This window comes from Bombina bombina, chromosome 3, assembly GCF_027579735.1.
Source record: "Bombina bombina isolate aBomBom1 chromosome 3, aBomBom1.pri, whole genome shotgun sequence".
Taxonomy (NCBI): Eukaryota; Metazoa; Chordata; class Amphibia; order Anura; family Bombinatoridae; genus Bombina; species Bombina bombina.
Window position 1 is genome coordinate 1187268160 of NC_069501.1, and position 19635 is coordinate 1187287794.

The following is a 19635-nucleotide window of genomic DNA, read 5'->3' on the forward strand; positions in this document are numbered from 1 at the left end:
CCTTTTCTGAGCCTAACGCAGCCACACAGACAACTCTAAATACCAGCGTTGTCTTAAGGGTGCGCTGGAAGAAAAAGCAGCGTTAGCTACGCGGGTCTTTACCGACAAAAACTCTAAATCTAGCCGATTGATAATAGGAGTAAATTAGAAAGTTGCTTAAAATTGCATGCTCTATCTGAATCACAAAAGAAAATTTTTGGGTTCAGTGTCCCTTTAATGTTGGCCCTTATTCCCCTGTTACAAAGATGAATTTATTACATCCTCAACCTCTTGTATGAAAGATGGGACTTAAAAGGACATGGAAAACATTATAATAAGGCTTTTCTGTAGTGTTTCAATAAATTAACATGGCAGCAAAGTATGACAATTTTAAGAATGAATGCCTTGTTTGCAGCAGTTGTTTTACAATGGCCAGGCTCTCCCCACCTCTTACCTTATTTGGAGGAGCCAATCCAGACTTATTTTTGGAGTAAACACAGCTAGCCACAGTCATTTTGTTAGCAAACCTTGCATTGCATAATATACTACATAAAAGTATATTTCAAAATAGTTTTTTGTTGTTTTTTCTTAAATACACATAATTACATATTTTATATTACAATGTAAAAGTGCTTCATATCCCTAAAAATGCTCTAAGAATCCAAAATGTCCTAATAATAAATATTGTTCCTTTTGCACACACTCGGACACTATTAGTATCCAGACTACAACAGGGCTCGATAAATTCAGGCACCAGGGAGCCACTGGCGCCTTAAAATAAGGCCCTAGTGCACTGATTTAGAGACCCAAGACACCAATGTCTATAGGTTTCATGAACCTCCGAATGCAGAAAGCGGCAGATCTTCGTGCCACTCAGCTATTTTTGTTGCCAAATTCATTCTTGTGCAACAGCAACATGCTAACATCTGAAGTGGCAAGACGGGTAGTCTTCTTCCACATTCAGAGGTGCACTAAACCTCCGAAATCACAACTCTAATATATAAAGTCTTCTGTGTTTGATGGGCGCATAACCCAGCTGATTTTACTGACCTTATTTAGCAAAGAGGTTAATAAGGAAATGCACAGATAATGAAGTGTTGTAATTCTGCAAAAATTATATTAGGCACTTATATTGGAGTAACAGCACTATAAATACTCATTGAAAAATGATTTGCAAGATAAGCAGCAAAGAAAAAGGGTGCCTAACTCCACACCGAAGTGAAAAACAGTAACTAACCAATATCTTAAACAATGTTACAAAATGTATTATTCATTCCATAAGCTTTATTAACAGAATCGATACACATTCACTCTTAAAAACACTTGAACTCGGCAGAGTGGATTGGAAACAATGGTATGCAGTAATGTAACCCTAGGTATAAACTAAAGGAATACCACTTTAAATGGATCCTTTATGCTGTGAATAGTAGGCAATAGTAAAATACACAAAAAAGTACAAAGAGGCCTAATATTCATTCATGCATCCTCAGAGGAGAAGCATTATTGCGAAACAAGTGTCAGGGGACATTTTAGAGAGTATTATCTCTTCTTTTTTAACTTGCTTACTCGTGCACATTATGTATACTAGGTGCATATAAGGGTCACAATAACATCTTCTCACGCACAAGTATACATAATTTGCACAAGTAAGCAAGTTAAAAAAGCAGAGATAAACACGTGTTTCGCAATAACGCTTTCCCCCTGAGGATGTATAAATGAATATTAGACCTCTTTGTGCTTTATTACTATAAGGCAAGGTAATGATAATTCAAGCTCCCGTTATATAAGTTTAGCCTGTGAGGGACAGTTATTTTCCATAACAGCGTGTGATTGGCAATATCACTTTGATATGATGTGTGACTGATTATTGTAAATAATATTTGGTCACTTTATTAAAACGTGACGTAGTGCCACTATTGCAAATGTCATCTGTATTTTCACAATGATCGTATAAAGGCTAAAATCCTCAAACTCCTATTAAACAGAAAGTTTGGTGTATTTAACTATTGCCTACTATTCACGGCATAAAAGATCCATGCAATACATTTAAAGTGGTATTCCTATAGTTTATACCTAGGGTTACATTACTGCATACCATTGTTTCCAATTCACTCTGGCGAGTTCAAGTGTTTTTAAAGGGACACTGAACCCAAAAAAATGTATTTCGTGATTCAGATAGAGCATGCAATTTTAAACAACTTTCTAATTTACTCCTATTATCAATTTTTCTTCATTCTCTTGCTATCTTTATTTGAAAAAGGCATCTAAGGTAAGGAGCCAGTAAATTTTTGGTTCAGGACCCCCAGACAGCACTTATTTATTGGTGCTGTCCAATCAGCAAGGACAACCCAGGTTGTTCACAAAAAACGGGCCGGCATCTAAACGTACATTCTTGCTTTTCAAATAAAGATACCAAGAGAATGAAGAAAATGTAATAATAGTAGTAAAAGTTGCTTAAAATTGCATGCTCTATCTGAATCACAAAAGAAAAAATTTGAGTTCAGTGTCCCTTTAAGTGTGAATGTGTATCGATTCTGTTAATAAAGCTTATGGAATAAAGATACATTTTGTAACATTGTTTAAGATATTGGTGAGTTACTATTTTTCACTTCAGTATGGAGTTAGGTACTCTCTTTTTTGCTGCTTATCTTGCAATTCATTTTTCAGTGATTTCTCTGACCACCTGGCTAAAATTTAAACAGATATTAAAAGGGACACTAAACCCATTTTTTTTTCTTTCATGATTCAGATAGAGCATGCAATTGTAAGCAACTTTCTAATTTACTCCTATTATCAGTTTTTGTTCATTCTTTTGCTATCTTTATTTGAAAAGCAAGAATGTAAATTTAGAAGCCGGCCCATTTTTGGTTCACAACCTGGGTTGTGCTTGCTGATCGTGGCTATATGCACCCACCAGTAAACAAGTGCTGTCCAGGGTACTGAACCAAAAACTGTCTGGCTCCTTAGCTTAGATGCCTTCTTTTTCAAATAAAGATAACAAGAGAATAAAGAAAAATGATAATAGGAGTAAAATAGAAAGTTACTTAAAATTGCATGCTCTATCTGAATCATGAAAGAAAAAAGTTGGGTTTAGTACCCCGTTAACGTCAAATTATGCAATTAATTTGTGCTTTGGATAGGAGAAAATGTTATAACATTACAAAGTATCACAGCCCCCACCCGGCTACTTCACAATGCCACCCAGCTCTTGAGAAGAGAGCTAAATAGGGACAAAAAATGCCAGAAGTTAAAATGTATCCCTCCTAGAACCTTAGAAAATTGCTGGTCTGTCTCGGGGTGATTCAAATGACGCCCCTTATGATTATGAAAATAAAAAAGCTAACAAATGACTGGCTAATGTAAAAAAAAACGTGAAAATATTTATATATATTCTGTATCCTTTGGAAGTTGCATACCTGGTTTTGCCTTTGGTAAAGGTCTTTTGAAAAGATTTACTGTGCCAAGGTCACCAATATCTGGAGCTTGCTTTTGAATAGAAACCTACAAATAAAGGTCTCTTATGAGTAAACAGATTTCTAGATCCCTGTAAACAAAAACCAAGGAGAAATGCACTTTTTTAGCAAGATATTTATCATTCACCTTTAGATAAGCTGATCCTTCCAAGTCACTGGGAATATGAACATCCAAAGGGCAGTAATCATCAGGTATTTTCTTATCTAAATCTAGGTCTGTGTTTTTGATGACTTCAAATGTACCATGGTGAGGAAACAGAGACCCTATGTGAAAGAAGGAAAGAAACAGAATTAAGAATATGCAGCACCTGACAAATGTTGCTGTGATCTAGGAGCCAGTTATTATAATCACACTCAACAACGGTGGAAATAATTATTTTTGTGAGAACTCACACATATCCATGATTATTCCTTTGGCTGCAGATACTACATAGAAAAACTCCTTGACTCAGTAATTTTTACTGCAGCACTATACAATAACAAATTTGGCTGACATGTTGGTTTTTTATTGGGATAAAGAACACATAGATGCAATGTTTTGGGCTACACACATACAACACTCAGTTGCATTATTAATCCCTTAATGACAACTGACGTACCAGGTACGTCATGCAAAAACTAACTGTTAATGACAATAGACGTACCTGGTACGTCAGTTGTCTAACAGAGTGTTGGAAGTGATCACAATCGCTTCCAGCAGCTCTGAGGGTATTGCAGTGATGCCTCGATATGGAGGCATCCTGCAATACCCCTTTACAAGCCTCCGATGCAGAGAGAGCCACTCTGTGGCCCTCTCTGCACCGGTAGCAATGGTGCCGTTGTCCGGGTGGGAGGAGGGAGCGTGTGCGCGCGTGCACGATGCACGCGTGTGCACGATGTGCGCGCACGCGTGTGCACGGGGGCGCGCATTAGCCACACTGACACCAATGAAGGCAGGAAGGGGAAAAAAAAGTTTTTTTTTTTTTTTTTTACATATAAAAGGATCTGGGAGGGGGAGGGGGTGGGGGTATTGTGGGGGGGCTGCTACACTACAGAAATAATAATAAAAAATAAAAAAAAGTTATAAATAAAATTAAAATAATTTGGTTTGTGGGGCCAAACTGGGTACTGGCAGACAGCTGCCAGTACCCAAGATGGCGGTAATTAGGTAGGGGAGAGGGTTAGAGATCTGGAGGGGGGGATCAGGGAGGTTGGTGCTAAGGCAGGGGTCCATACAACTAAAATATTTTATTATTTTTATTTAAAAAAAAAAAAAACTCTTTTATTTAGTACTGGCAGACTTTCTGCCAGTACTTAAGATGGCGGGAACAATTGTGGGGTGGGGGAGGGAAGAGAGCTGTTTGGGAGGGATCAGGGGGTGGGATGTGTCAGGTGGGAGGCTGATCTCTAAAATTAACCCTGCAAGCTCCCTACAAGCTACCTAATTTAACCCCTTCACTGCTGGGCATAATTCACGTGTGGTGCGCAGCAGCATTTAGCGGCCTTCTAATTACCAAAAAGCAACGCCAAAGCCATATAAGTCTGCTATTTCTGAACAAAGGGGATCCCAGAGAAGCTTTTACAACAATTTCTGCCATAATAGCACAAGCTGTTTGAAAATAATTTCAGTGAGAAACCTAAAATTGTGAAAAATGCAAAGTTTTTTTTTTATTTGCTCGCATTTGGCGGTGAAATGGTGGCATAAAATATACCAAAATGGGCCTAGATCAATACTTGGGGTTGTCTACTACATTACACTAAAGCTAAAATTAACCCTACAAGCTCCCTAATTAACCCCTTCACTCCTGGGCATAAAACACGTGTGGTGCGCAGCGGCATTTAGCGGCCTTCTAATTACCAAAAAGCAACCACAAAGCCATATAAGTCTGTTATTTCTGAAAAAGGGGATCCCAGAGAAGCATTTACAACCATTTGTGCCATAATTGCAGAAGCTGTTTGTAAATAATTTCAGTGGGAAACCTAAAGTTTGTGATAAAATTTGTGAAAAAGTGAACTTTTTTTTTTAATCGCATTTGGCGGTGAAATGGTGGCATGAAATATACCAAAATGGGCCTAGATCAATACTTTGGGATGTCTTCTAAAACAAAATATATACATGTCTAGGGATATTCAGGTATTCCTGACAGATATCAGGGTTCCAAGGTAACTAGCGCTAATTTTGAAAAAAAGTGGTTTGGAAATAGCAAAGTGCTACTTGTATTTATTGCCCCATAAATTGCAAAAAAAGCAAAGAACATGTAAACATTGGGTATTTCTAAACTCAGGACAAAATTTATAAACTATTTAGCATGGGTGTTTTCTGGTGATTGTAGATGTGTAACAGATTTTGGGGGTCAAAGTTAGAAAAAGTGTGTTTTTTTCCATTTTTTCCTCATATTTTATCATTTTTTTTTAGTAAATTATAAGATATGATGAAAATAATGGTATCTTTAGAAAGTCCATTTAATGACGAGAAAAACGGTATATAATATGTGTGGGTACAGTAAACTAGTAAGAGGAAAATTACAGCTAAACGCAAACACTGCAGAAATGTAAAAATAGCCATTGTCATTAAGGGTAAGAAAATTGAAAAATGGTCCGGTCATTAAGGGGTTAAAGTAGCCCAAAATGTTGCACCTGTGTTTGTTATCCCAATAAAGAGACCCTGATGGGGTACTTGGAAAGGAGTGGTGCTGGATTTTTCATTGAGTTTGTATTATTTAAATTAATACATAACCTAGAATTCTATATGTCTTGCGAACAGTTCTGGTACCTTTACCTAATAACTACCTTGCCCAACAGCAGCACTTTTTGGAAGAATATATTTGGAAGGGCATGAGGCAGAGTCTCCAAGAAAACACTATAGCTACCAAGGGAGAGAGGAGGCTTGAGTATACTGAATCTGTTCTTGTATAGGCAAGCCATTCTGTTGCAACAAGTGGTGGTTTGGAGCCACAAGTCAACTTATAAGGATTAGGTCCAGATAGGCACTGACATTTTGAAGAGGAGTAATGCGGCACAGTTACCTTGGATTTCTGCCAAGTTTATATCTGAGATGATATCCTATTATCCCTTACTTCATGAGCTCTTCTCTGAATGGGGCAAGCTCATTTGCACAAGCACACACATATCTGCACCACATCCTCTCATGATCCCTTTCAGAGAGAATCCAGAGATTCCTTTCCATCCTAATAAGAGCCCTGCATTAAATATAGCTTTAGGCCGGAGGGTCTTATATAGTGTCCTGGAAAATGGTAAACTTAAAACTCAGAGGGAATCGCATAAGTGGAATATAGATGTGGTCTCCTCATGGTTTATGTACATACAATTAGCCCATTACTTTACCTCGCATCAACACAAGTGTTATTTTCTCAGGGTGCTTACATCATTTGAGAAGTTTTGTATCCAATCTTCCATTCTCAGGCATACAATATCAATGATATATAGGTTGTTACTTATATCGAATGAGGATACCCTTCCAACATATGTGGTTGATTAACATAGAGAATTGGGGGTGACAACGTCTCTCAATGAATGGTTAAAGGTATTTTGTGCATCTAAAAAGGTATCAGTGTCAGCCAGAATCCCACTAAAATTGCTAAGTAGATAGTATCTTACCCCTCATAGAGGTAAATGATGAAGGGGCGGTGGTTGCAATGGCACACTATTACACATCATGCCCTAAACTCAATGTTTTCTGGAAAGAAGTACTGAACGCTATAGGAACAATACTAGGCACCATCCTCCAATATGTCCCCAACATTATTCTATTGCATGGTGTTCCAAAATTAAAAGATCATGTTCAATAGTATGAAAGGGCTAATTCCCTGTAATCCCCACAACAGCACAATGGAAAACACAAGCCATGGATATCTTACAGTTAGATACTGTTACATACAAATTGACAAGGTAGAGATTCATGAGATGATGCTACAGTTGAGTTTTTTAAATTATATTTTGTCTTCTCTGTCTCCCCAGTTATTGAATGCTAGTTAGCACATTAAAAAGTGAACCAAACATAAGATGGCAACTTATAAATTCACAGAAAAATAAATAATGAAAAAGCCCCACACTCCTGGTGACGTCAGTCTGTTAGCAGAAGGGTGGGACTTACCATTTAACCCCTTGAGTGCTAACGACGGCTCAGAGCCGTCGTTAGCACTCAACTACCTTTTTGGTGATCTGGGGGCTCCCACCCGCTCCTACCCCGGCGATCAGGCCTGCATAGTGACAGGCATCGCCGGGGCTTCCCGTTACGTGCGGTAACGTCATGCGTAATGACGTGATAACGTCACCGCGCAACTTTATTTAAAATTGACAATACAAAGTATAGGGAAAGGGGGCATGCTGCTTAGAAACCTGTATCTCAGGGATCTGAGCAGCTACAGACCCCCAAGACCCACCATTGGAAAGGTAATCACCTAACCTTTCCAATGGTATGAGTCTTGGGGATCGGGGGGGGGGGGGGGAAATCAAAACATTTTTTTGTAAAAATAGTAAAAATCTGAAAAATATTAAATCCAGCTTAGCACTCAAAGGGTTAAAGAGACATATTTTCTTCATTTTCTTGTTATCCTTATTTGAAAAGCAAAAATGTAAGCTCAAGAGTGTGCACGTTTCTGCAGTACTATATGGCAGCAGTTTTGCAACAATGTAATACATCAGCAGGAGCACTAGATGGCAGCACTATTTCCTGTCGTCATGTCGTGCTCCAGACATGTGCACATTATCTACCTAGGCATTTGTTCAACAATGAATAACATGAGAATAAAATAAAATTTGATAATAGAAGTAAATTGGAAGCTTTTTAAAAATAGTGTTCTATATCTGAATCATGAAAGAAAATATTTGGGTTTAATGTCCCTTTACACTGCATGTACCGGTCAAAGAGACGCTGAAGATCTGCGTTTTTGTTTGGTCTAAAGCACCCGAGTGACTTTGTTGTGCTAAAGAACCTGTGCTATGTGAAATAAACATTTAAATTTATGATATCTTTTTCTTAATTTTTTTCCCCTCTCCTTCCTTGTTGCCTCATGTCCCCTTCCCCCTTTTCTTTTCTTTCCTTTCCCATTTTCTTTTTACTCTTTCTAAAGTTATTTAATCCTTGTTATCTGGAAAATTAGGTTTTTAATAATCAATCATTCTCGAATCTCAGGATATGGGGCTTTACAATGTCATTTATGCACCGATTCTATATCGGTATGTACTCCTTGGATGTAACTATGTCTGTCTTATATTTTCAATGTCATTATCCAAACCTCAATAAAAAGAATAAAATATTAAAATATATATATTTCACGTTGATTTAAAGTTACTTACTAAAAAAAAACAAAAAAAACTAAAATGTCATATTTTGCAATGATTCAAAAGGTAAAAAAAGATGAAAACTCCACAAGCCTATTCTGGGGAGAGGGTCACCTTTGCTACACCCAGTTCCTTTTTACCAGTGTGTGGCACATATGACATTGGACTCACAAGGACTCCACCAGTCTCCCCAGTGTTCTTTTCTTTATGATTCTTATGTATCTAATATTGTTTGTATGGATTCTAATGTAATATTTTATCCCTCAATAAAGCTTTTAGGAAAATGTTAATCACTAATAACCCTGTAACCCACATAGGAGGTTAAACACGCAGTTACAGTCCCACTTAGTAGTTACAGAGAATTGCTAATCCAGGGAGAAGACTTCCACTGAACTAGTCAGCAGTGGTAATCACACTACCAAGCTGTGTGACTGCTGCTGCAGTAGTCTCCACTCAGGACTAACAGTTGTCTGCAGCTCCCAAAAGGTATTTTAACCATGTGTTTGGCATCTTTGCAAGGGTTACACACATAGGCGTGCAGCATTACTAGTGTTACAATTACATGCTAACAAATAAGAGCATTTCATTTTTTTCACTAGAATGGCCCTTTAAAAAGGGGAAAAAGGAATCACCGGAGGTACAGACAGCGGAGGACTCGGCTGGCCCGGTGCAGCTTTCTGATAGAGACCTTCAGGAGAGGTAAACGGACACTGGTGACAACACTGAGGCAGATCCCCTGCCTTGTAACCCCAAATAGTCACACTTAGATTCATCTGGACGGGGTAACTACATAAAAGTTTAAGCCGCACAGAAAGGAGACCAGTGGCGCGAAAAGATGTCATTTTGGGGGCAGCTTTGCACTGGGTAAAAATATAATGGCTTTACCGGTGAGGGCTGGACCTTCTCACATAAGTATACCCGGTGAGACAGATTAATAAGAATAGTGGCAAGTCGCATCAAAAAGCTCCTAATACGGCTCATATACGGCTACTGACTACAGTTAAAGGGGCAGCATCTCAAAGTGAAGGGCTGAATGTGTATTTTTCACTTCCTATGAACACATAGACAAGGCACTCTTTAGGTCCCACAGACTGCAAGCAATAGCAATAACAATAAACTAGTGAACTCTAGGACAGAGCTGCAATAAGAGAGACTTGATATATTACTCTATGAACATAACCTGAAGCTCATGCAGCAGCTAGATTCTTAAATACAATTTTGCGCAACTACAGAGCCTGCTCACAGGGACTCCGTAACACCATAACTTGAGGGCTCTTTCATTGTTGCCACGGGGACACAGCAGAGTAGCTTATAATAAAGAAAATTGCGGGCTCTGCGGCCAGTCGCAAAACATCCCTAGGCTCTGGGCACTGCTGGAGTAGTCAATGAACACCACACTAAAAAAAGATTAAAATTGAGACAGCTAAAAAGGGGCACTCCTGAAGTGGGGCAGATATACACTACTACACTAGTCTCTTTCCTCCCCATTTCCTGCTGAACGCTGTGTCAGCAGGTCATATCCCTCTATCCTTTCCCGTCTTCATCCAGTGAGGACAAGTGCCCTGGGGAATAGAGACTAGCAAAATAAGTCACTCCTCAAACTATACACCAATGAGATCTGTGTGGGTATACTCGACTAGGCGAGAGCCATTGAGGAGCAAAATGCTCTGAATATGTAGAGATGTGTGTTTAGGCAGTCCAACGGAACTACAAAGACCTAGTCACTTCAGCATAATTGTATAGGATGTAAAACCTCTCTTTCTCCTCAGCTTCCATTTCTCTCATGAATAAAGTCTCCAGTTGAATGGCGGAGGAAAGTCCCACTGAAGAGCTATAGAGACATAACCTTAATTAAATAGAAAAGAAGGCAGTGGACTCTGATCTCTGCTATCCTCTGATCAGGACTGAAGAAGAGAGGAGGCTGCATCCATGTTCCCGCACAAAGGACCAACCCGTCTAACTGCTCCACAGAGCAAAACACCTATCTTAGATACCCACAATGTCTGCTAGGAAGGGGACCAAAGCCGAGAAGGGGATGAAACCCATGTCTATGGAGACATTTTTCAAAACATCCAGAGCGCACAAATCTAAAGCTCTTCTTTCAAATGAAGTGGAGGAGGATATGGAATCTGATAATGAAGTAGATTCTGAAGATATGAATCCTGTGACTAGAGCAGATCTTCAAACCTTGGTATCCAAGCAAGACATCACAGCCAACTTCGAAAAACTGTGGGAGAAGATGGATAGCTTCCAAGAGAAGGTAACTGGCAGTCTTACGGACATCAAAAATGAGATCTCAGAGTTAGGGACCCAGGTGGACTCAGAGAATGCTACCGATGAAATGGGGGAGGAGGTTGCCGGAATATCGCAATCGCTAACAACCCAACAGCAAACGATAATGGAACTGGAGGAGAAACTTGAGGACATTGAAAATAGAAGCAGAAGATCTAACAGACTTAAAGGGGTCCCTGAGACAATAGGGGCTGAAGATCTCTATAATTACCTCCAGCAGTTATTCTGTGCAATCTTAGGAACACCGGGTGACTCTGAGGTTCAAATAGAAAGAGCCCACAGGGCCCTAAGGGCCAAACAAGATCAACCCCCAAGAGATGTGATACTCAAGCTTCTGCGATTCCCTGATAGAGAAAAAATACTGCTAGCGGCCAGACAAACCCCCACATTTAAATTCCAAGGCAACGTCATCCAGTTTTTCCAAGATCTCTGTATTAAGACCCTGCAGAGACGGAATGCACTTCGTCCACTTACACTCCTCCTTAGAAAACATTGCATCCCATATAGATGGGGCTTCCCCTTTGCATTGCACGTTGTGAGAAATGGCAAAACAGCTACGATCAAGACCACAGCGGAGATACCTAATATCTGCAAGCTCTTGGATTTAGAACCACCTTAAATTGCGGGGGAAGAAACAGCAACAATCTCTTCTGAATCATCTCATCCCCAGGCAAAGTCTCAGAGACCACGATGGAAAAAAGTTACGAAAAAGAAAACTAAAACTTGAGACTGGAGGTCAAAGACCTCAAGATCCACATGAAGGTAATTACACTCTTGATGAGTGAATTCGGGACTTGCTCAAAATTTACTAACCTCAAGGAGAAGAAAGAGGTTACTCAGGTACTAGGTCTAAAAGACTATTATGTGTTCATTGTTTTTTAATTGATATATGTTATTGTGGTTTTTGTTGTGACTGCATATATGATAAACACTGTATTTGTTCTGACACAGGTTTGCCCACACACTTTTTTTATTACAATATGTTATTAGTTATGTTATTGTTCATCTGTTTGTTGTATGGAATCACGGGGTACTGCACACACATTCGATGCTCATCAACTATTAATGAACTAGCGAAATGCTGGATGCTATCTTACCAGATAGAGGGAATAGATATACTTCTGTGCAATGTTTACGCTCCTAACGAGCAGCAAGATAAATTTTTTCAGACTATATCCAATCTACTGACTGGCTGGTCAAGGACGCAAATAATTTTGGCAGGGGACTTTAATGTAGACCTACAGTCACTGACAGAACATGCCACCACTTTGCAATCTAAAAAGAAGCAAAGACAGGGAAGGGTAGCTAAACACGTTCTGGAGATGCTCGAGCAGCCCACTTTGCAGGACACTTGGCGGGTATTGCATGGAAACACTAGAGATACCACATTTTATTCCTCGGCACACAATAGCTACACGAAGATAGACTATATATACACAAGTCAGATCTTACAACCAATAATACAACATATAGATATCCTTCCTTGTGTATGGTCAGACCATTCAATCACCAAACTTAACCTGGGTAACTTATCAGATCCGAAGAGAACAAAAGCATGGACATATGACCCATCCTGTATTAAGAACCCGCTCACCAAAGATAGAATACTTAAAAATTTGGAGGAATACTGGCAGATTAATATAGACTCAACAGATAACCCTATAATGCCGTGGGCAGCGCATAAGGCAGTGATTAGGGGAGTACTGATTAAAGAAAAAGCAACATTTAGGAAACAAAATGATCTTCTCATTAAGCAGTTATATTCGGAGATACAATCACTAAAGAAGGCACATAAAGTGAATAAATCACAAACTACATTGACCCAGCTTACAAATAAAAAACACAGTTTACAATCCATATTAAACAGTCTATAAAAGCAGCACACAGGCTGAAAACAAATTACTTTATTTTTGCAAATAAGCCAGATAGATACTTAGCGGAAAAAAAATAGGGATAATTATCAGGCTCTATCTATACCAACCATACAAAATTCTAAAGGTCACATGACATCCCATCCACAGGAAATTGTAGAAACATTTGCCCAATTTTACAGCAAGCTATATGATGGTACCAAAGTACAACACATTCCCTTGATGAAAAAAATATGTGACTCCTTTTTGCAAAAAGCAAACCTGAAACCAATTTCTGAAAAAGATAGGGAAACCCTCAATGCTAAAATTACACATGCAGAAGTGCGCACTGCTATTAAAGATCTTAAGCCGGGTAAAGCTCCGGGTCCAGATGGGTTCCCAGGTGAATATTATAAAGTTTTTAGAGATATATTAACACCTCACTTGGTAGTGTTCGCTAATCACATCATGGAGGGAGGACAAATACCTGCAGATCTTCTCCAGGCCAAGATAGTAGTAATACCAAAACAAGGGACCCCCACCTTTGTGCTAACTATAGGCCGATCTCCCTTATCAACCAGGATCTCAAGATAGTAACAAAAATACTAGCTAATAGATTGAAACATGTCCTGCCCTCAGTTATACACCCTGATCAAGTTGGTTTTATTAAAGATAGGGAAGCCCCAAACAATATTCGTAGAATGGTGTCGGTTATAGACTTTCTTCAGGATAGGGGAGTGCCTTCTCTGATCTTTCTTTGGATGCGGAGACCGGGTCGATTGGAAGTATATGATGAAGTTGATGGCAATAATGGGTTTTGAGGGAAGATTTATAGAGGCTATTAAAGGGCTGTACTCGACACCTATAGCTCAGGTTAGAGCAATTGGACACCAGTCAGAGATTATATGCATTCTTAATGGTACGAGGCAGGGATGTCCCCTTTCGCCTTTAATTTTCGCGCTGTGCATAGAACCGCTAGCTGCATATATACGTGACTGCCCCGATATTTGGGGATTAGAGTTGGAGAAGATACATCATAAAATCACCCTGTTTGCGGATGATGTGCCGTTAACCATCTCAAGACCATTGGTATCGCTGCCTCATGTATATCATGCTTTACAGCTATTCTCTCAAATTTGTGGTTACAAAATCAATATAGAAAAATGTGAGGTGCTCCCTCTGTTGTTACCAAAACATACCATTAAGGCGATTGAGGCAAATTTTGATTTCAAATGGGTTCCAGATGGACTAAAATACTTAGGGATAAAATTGACTACACATTTCTCAAAATGATACGCTTCTAACTACATTCCCCTGTTTAAAGTGATTAGATCGGACTTAGGGAAATGGGGGAGAATGGGATTCTCTTGTTATGGAAGATTATCTGCCGTTAAGATGACAATCTTGCCTAGAATTCTTTACTTGTTTCGGGTCCTTCCAATCAAAATTAACAGCCTAGACTTAGACAGCCTTCAACGAGACATACATAGATTTTTGAGGGATAATAAACACCCGAGGATCCCACACCAAATTTTGACGAAACACAGACAATTGGGGGGTGGGAGTTCCTAATCTACAAGACTATTATACAGCAGCAAGACTGGCTCAGAATTCCCTACTCGGTAGAAGACAGAAAGATGTCCTTTGGCCTGCCTTCGAGGCAGCAATGGGGGGGCTAGAAGAATCTGACAATATTATATGGAACACCGCAAAAAAGTAAAGATCAAAAAATATATCAAAACAAAACCACACAAATTACCAAACAACAATGGGCCAATCTCCAACAAGTAGGGAAACTAATTCCTAAACAGTCTCTGATAATGCCACTAAAATATTTAATAAATGAAGAGTTTAGATATCACATTAAGAAGTGGGAAAACAAAGGCTTATATAGGGTGGCAGATATGCACAGCTATCAATAGGCCTAAGAAAGCGATCTCTAGATTATAGATCTCTCTATAAGAAACTAAATACCTTACTAAGGCTCCAATACTACTGAAATGGGAGACAGATATTGCAAAAGAGTTTGAGATAGACGAACAGAACGATATATTTTACTACGCTAGCAAGGGTCTCATTAGTGCAGATCTAAGAGAGAACATATTGAAGACGTCCTTTAGGTGGTATTTGACACCAATAAGGACATCTCATATAGTGACAGGAGGCTCTAAATACTGCTAGAGGGTGTAGGGACATAGGATCGTACCTCCACATGTGGTGTGATTGTCCTAAAGTCCAAAAAGTATGGCAGGAGTTATCAACACTGCTGAGCACATTATTAGATGAACAAATCTCTCTCACTTCGGCTCAGGCATTATTGCACGAGCCCATACCGAGATTAAACAAGCATATAAACACTTTTATTCGAATCCTCTGCACTACCACAAGAATAGCTATAGCTAAATATTGGAAAAAGGGGTACCGTCGTGGACAGAGGTTTTAGCTAGGATACAGATGGTCTACTCGATGTACGAGACAACAGCATTTATACAAGACACAGAACCGGCGTTAGAGGATATGGTTTTATTGGATACTTAATGGTAGTACAAAAACAAGGTAAAATAGGCTGTAAAGAGCTCTTAGATGATGGAGTTTGATAGTCGGTGGGATAGCTTATTCAGTATAGGGAAAAGGTTGTTGAGTGAGCCACTATTGGCCATTTAGACAGAGATTAGGGCGGTATTTACCCGTGATTCCATTAGTTCTATATTATGTGATTTCTAGTTTATTAAGTTTTGTTTGTTCTTATTAAAGTAAGTGTATTGCTAAAACTATAAGAATATTACCCCCCATGGATATGTATCTCCGATATAGACTGTTATATTTACTGAAATATAAAAGGAGTAATTAGAGGAAAAGTATGGAAAATGAGGAGATCCTCCATATAGCCTGAGATAGATTGCAATAACCTAAGATGTTAAGAAAGAATGTTGACATCTCAATGAAAGACAGATAAGGAAGATTGCATGTGGTTTCCTGGGAAACCTTAATAAGAGAACTGATCTTAGACGAGAACCATCGCATCTTTAGAATATACCTATGCAAAGAGCACTATGTGTTTTGATATTTGATGTTTTTTCAATGTACGCTATATTTAACTTTCCGGATGTACAAGGAGGAAGATGGCGGTTAATAAAAATTATTTTATCTAAAAAGGGGAAAAAAGAGGGCAGATTAATGGGCTTAAGTGTCCACAAGACATCACATGGGAATTATACTCCAGTCCACTATTAGGAGGAGGCAAAAATACCTCTACATACCAGAGCTTAAATCACTCCTACTTACCCTTAATCATCTGTCATGCATATCAAAAGCAGGAAAGACAAAGTGGGACAAATGGAAAAACAAAAACTGCCGCAAACTATATAAAAGAAAAGGCTGGACTTGTGGACTCTCACCATCATGAAAGAAATTAACTTATCAGTTAAGTATAGATTTAGTTGTTTTTTTTTTCCTTAGGAGAGAGTCCAGGAGACACCATGTGTGGGAATCTATACCCAAGCAGTGAAGTCCTGACTAGACCAACATGTAATGGGGGGATGACGACAAACAGTAAAGGCAGAAATGTTACTGATCAGGCCTGAAGAACTTTCCTACCAAAAGCAGCCTAAATCAAAATGGTAAAACTTCAAAAAAGTATACAACGAGGACCGTAGCCGCCTTACAAATCTATTCTATGGAAGCCCCATTAGGGAAGGCCCAAGAAGTGGCAACTGCTCTTATGGAGTGAGCCGCAAGGCGCTCAAGCAAAATCTTAACCCAACCAAATATTTCTTTCGAATTAAGGTCTTAAGCCAAGTGGCTATGGTAACTGCTGTAATCCTGACCCCTGCAAGGTCCAGTAAAATAGAAAAACTGAGAAGAAGACAGTCTAAAATCCATTGTAGCTTCAACATAGAATTTTAAAGCTCTCAAAACATCCAAGTTGTGACAAAGTCGCTCCAAAGAATTCTTAAGAGCTGGACATAAAGAAGGAACGACAATATCTGGTTGAATAAGATAGGTAGATATTACCTTGGGAAAAAAGAATAGCTAGTGCAAAGAACACCTCTGACATCCCTGTCCTCATTCTTGGGGACTTCAACCTCCCTGTTGACAATCCCACTGCTTCCTTCTGCAACTCACTTCCCCTTTCGGTCTCTCACAATGAACCGACTTCTCCGTCTCACAAAGATGGTCACTCTTGATCTGATTTTCAACTCTCGATGCCCTACCTCAAACTTCACAAACTCCCCTTTTCCTCTTTCTGACCATCATCTCTTCACTTGCAACATCATATCACTCCCTATAACTCTCCCTCCTTCTACTCCTCACACCAAATACAGAAGCAAGTAACTAGATCAGCAACAGGTCTCAAACTCTCTCAAACCTCTGCTCTCTTCCATCTCCGCATTTCCCTGCCATGACCAATCTATCTGCCACTACAATTCCACCCTTACATCAGTCCTTGACAATGTGGCCCCTCCTACCATAGCTCGGAAGTCACACACTCAACCTAATCCCTGGAAAACTCCTCTGACATGCTACCTATGCAGATGTTTCCGAACTGCTGAGCGACACTGGAGAAAATCTTGATGATCAGCTGACTATCTTCATTACAAGTTCATCTTGAACTCAAACTATTCTGCCCTTCACCTCTCTAAGCAAGATAACTTCTCTACTCTTACACACTACTCTTTCTTCAAATCCAAAATGTCTGTTGTCCACTTTCAATACTCTTTTCTGCCCACCTCCTATTACAACTTTACTCTCAGCTCAAGACTTTGCCAGCCACTTCAATAACAAAATTGATTCCATCAGAAACTAAATCTCTCAACATAGTAAGTCTCAAAAAACCTCAAAAGCATGCAATCATTCAAAACCCACAAATCCATAAATTTAGCACTTTCGCTCCTGTTACTAAGGAAGAATTTTCTGCCCTTATACTGTCCTCTCACCTCAATCCCATCCCCTCACAGCTACTCTCCTACCTCCTATACTCACACACATTTTCAACCTCTCCCTCAACACTGGTATATTTCCCTCAATCTCTAAAACATGCACTGGTAACACCTATCCTCAGAAAACCTTCTCTCAATCCAACTACCACCCTATTTCCCTACTCCCCCTTGCCTCAAAATGTCTATCACATTCCCTTACATTAAAACTCCCTCCTTGACCTAGGCCAATTCTCTCTGCTAATCCTCCTTGCTCTGTCTGCAGCCTTTGATACTGTTAACCACCCTCTTTTGCTTTGAACCCTCCAATCCTTTGGCATTTGCGACACAGCCCTCTCCTTGTTCTCTTTCTACCTGTCTAACTATACCTTTTATTGTAGCCTTCTCTAGTGCATTCTCTGCCCGTTTACTACATTCTGTTGGGGTACCACAAGGCTCTGTCCTGGGTTCCCTTCTCTTCTCAATCTATGCATCATCATTAAGTTCTTTAATAAAGTCTCACGGGTTTCAATATAAATTGTATGCTGACACACAAATTTACCTCTCTCCACCAGACCTATCTCCTTCCTTGCTAACACGAGTCACTAACTGTCTTTCTCATATCTCATCCTGGATGTCCTCTCACTACCTTAAGCTAAATATCTCCAAAAATTAGCTCCTTATCCCCCCTTCTTCCAAAATCTCCCCCCCCCACCCATTTTTCTATAACTGTTGATAATTTTACCCTCAAAGGAAAGCGATAATAGTCTGAGTTTAGAAACCATGTCAGCAGACCTAGACTTGAGCCATAAAGGTTGCCTCGCCAAACCAGCACTCTTTGCATTAATAGGAAACACTTCCCACATGTGATGTCTCATGGACTCTAACCATGTGATGAAATAAAGCACACTTAAGTGGGTTCAGGAGCATCAATGCACCACTAGGAGCTACCTGGTGATTGGTGGCTATGCACATACCTCTTGTCATTGGCTCACCAGATGTGTTCAGTTAGCTCTAAGTAGTGGAGCTACTCTGGAGATGACTTTAAACTATGTGTTTATTGGTTTATATAAAATTAATGTGATAGTGTCTATTTAAAGCATTACCCTAAGAGTTTGTACATGTAGATAAGAACAATGTACTAGAAGGTGAAACAGATTACTACACATAAGGCAACAGGATGTGGTTAGTAATCAGCTGCGACTACAAAACAGAAGGATTTAAATCTTTCAAAAACTCCCTTATTTATCACACAAAAATAAACAATACTACCAATTATCAAGGATGGAAAAAAAGCAGTGCAGTTTACTAGGCAGGAGAGAAAAAGTTACCAGCCACTCAATGTTAAAAGGGCAGTCAAGTGACAAATTGTTTTTTTTTTTTTTTTAATATGCGTTTAACTCCTTCAAAGGGGTTAAGCATGTTGTTAAAGTTTCACACCTGGAACACCCCTTTTATGCTGCAGATGATGATAAGGTTCTTGATAGGAGCATACTCATGTATGCTTTCTTCTCATGTGCAAACCAGTTGCATCCTGAACTGGAATGGTAAAGGAGCGCTACTTCAAAGGGACAGTAAAAGGTAAAGTTAAACGTACATGATTCAGAAAGAACATTTAATTTTAAACAACTTTCCAAATTACATAGATTATCAAATTTGCTTTGTTCTTTTGGTATCCTTAGTTGGAGAGTAAATCTAGGTTGACTCATAGGGTCTTAGGAGCGTGCACGTGTCTTTAGTACTCTACGACAACATTATTTGTAGCAGAGTTATAGATTGTTGTGAACACTGCTGTCATAGAGTGTTGAAGAGCCTTCAACAAAGGATACCAAGAGAACTAAG

General features: G+C 39.3%; 1 protein-coding gene across 1 annotated transcript in view; it reads right to left on the reverse strand.

Moving 5' to 3' along the window:
* Positions 1 to 19635, reverse strand: part of MED17 (mediator complex subunit 17) — a 140602-nt gene that overhangs the window by 106718 nt on the left and 14249 nt on the right. The window contains exons 4-5 of the mRNA XM_053708620.1: positions 3580 to 3716; positions 3396 to 3480 (exon numbers count right to left, since the gene is read on the reverse strand). Of these exons, the coding sequence (XP_053564595.1) occupies positions 3396 to 3480; positions 3580 to 3716 (222 nt within the window). The remainder of the gene's footprint in view (positions 1 to 3395; positions 3481 to 3579; positions 3717 to 19635) is intronic.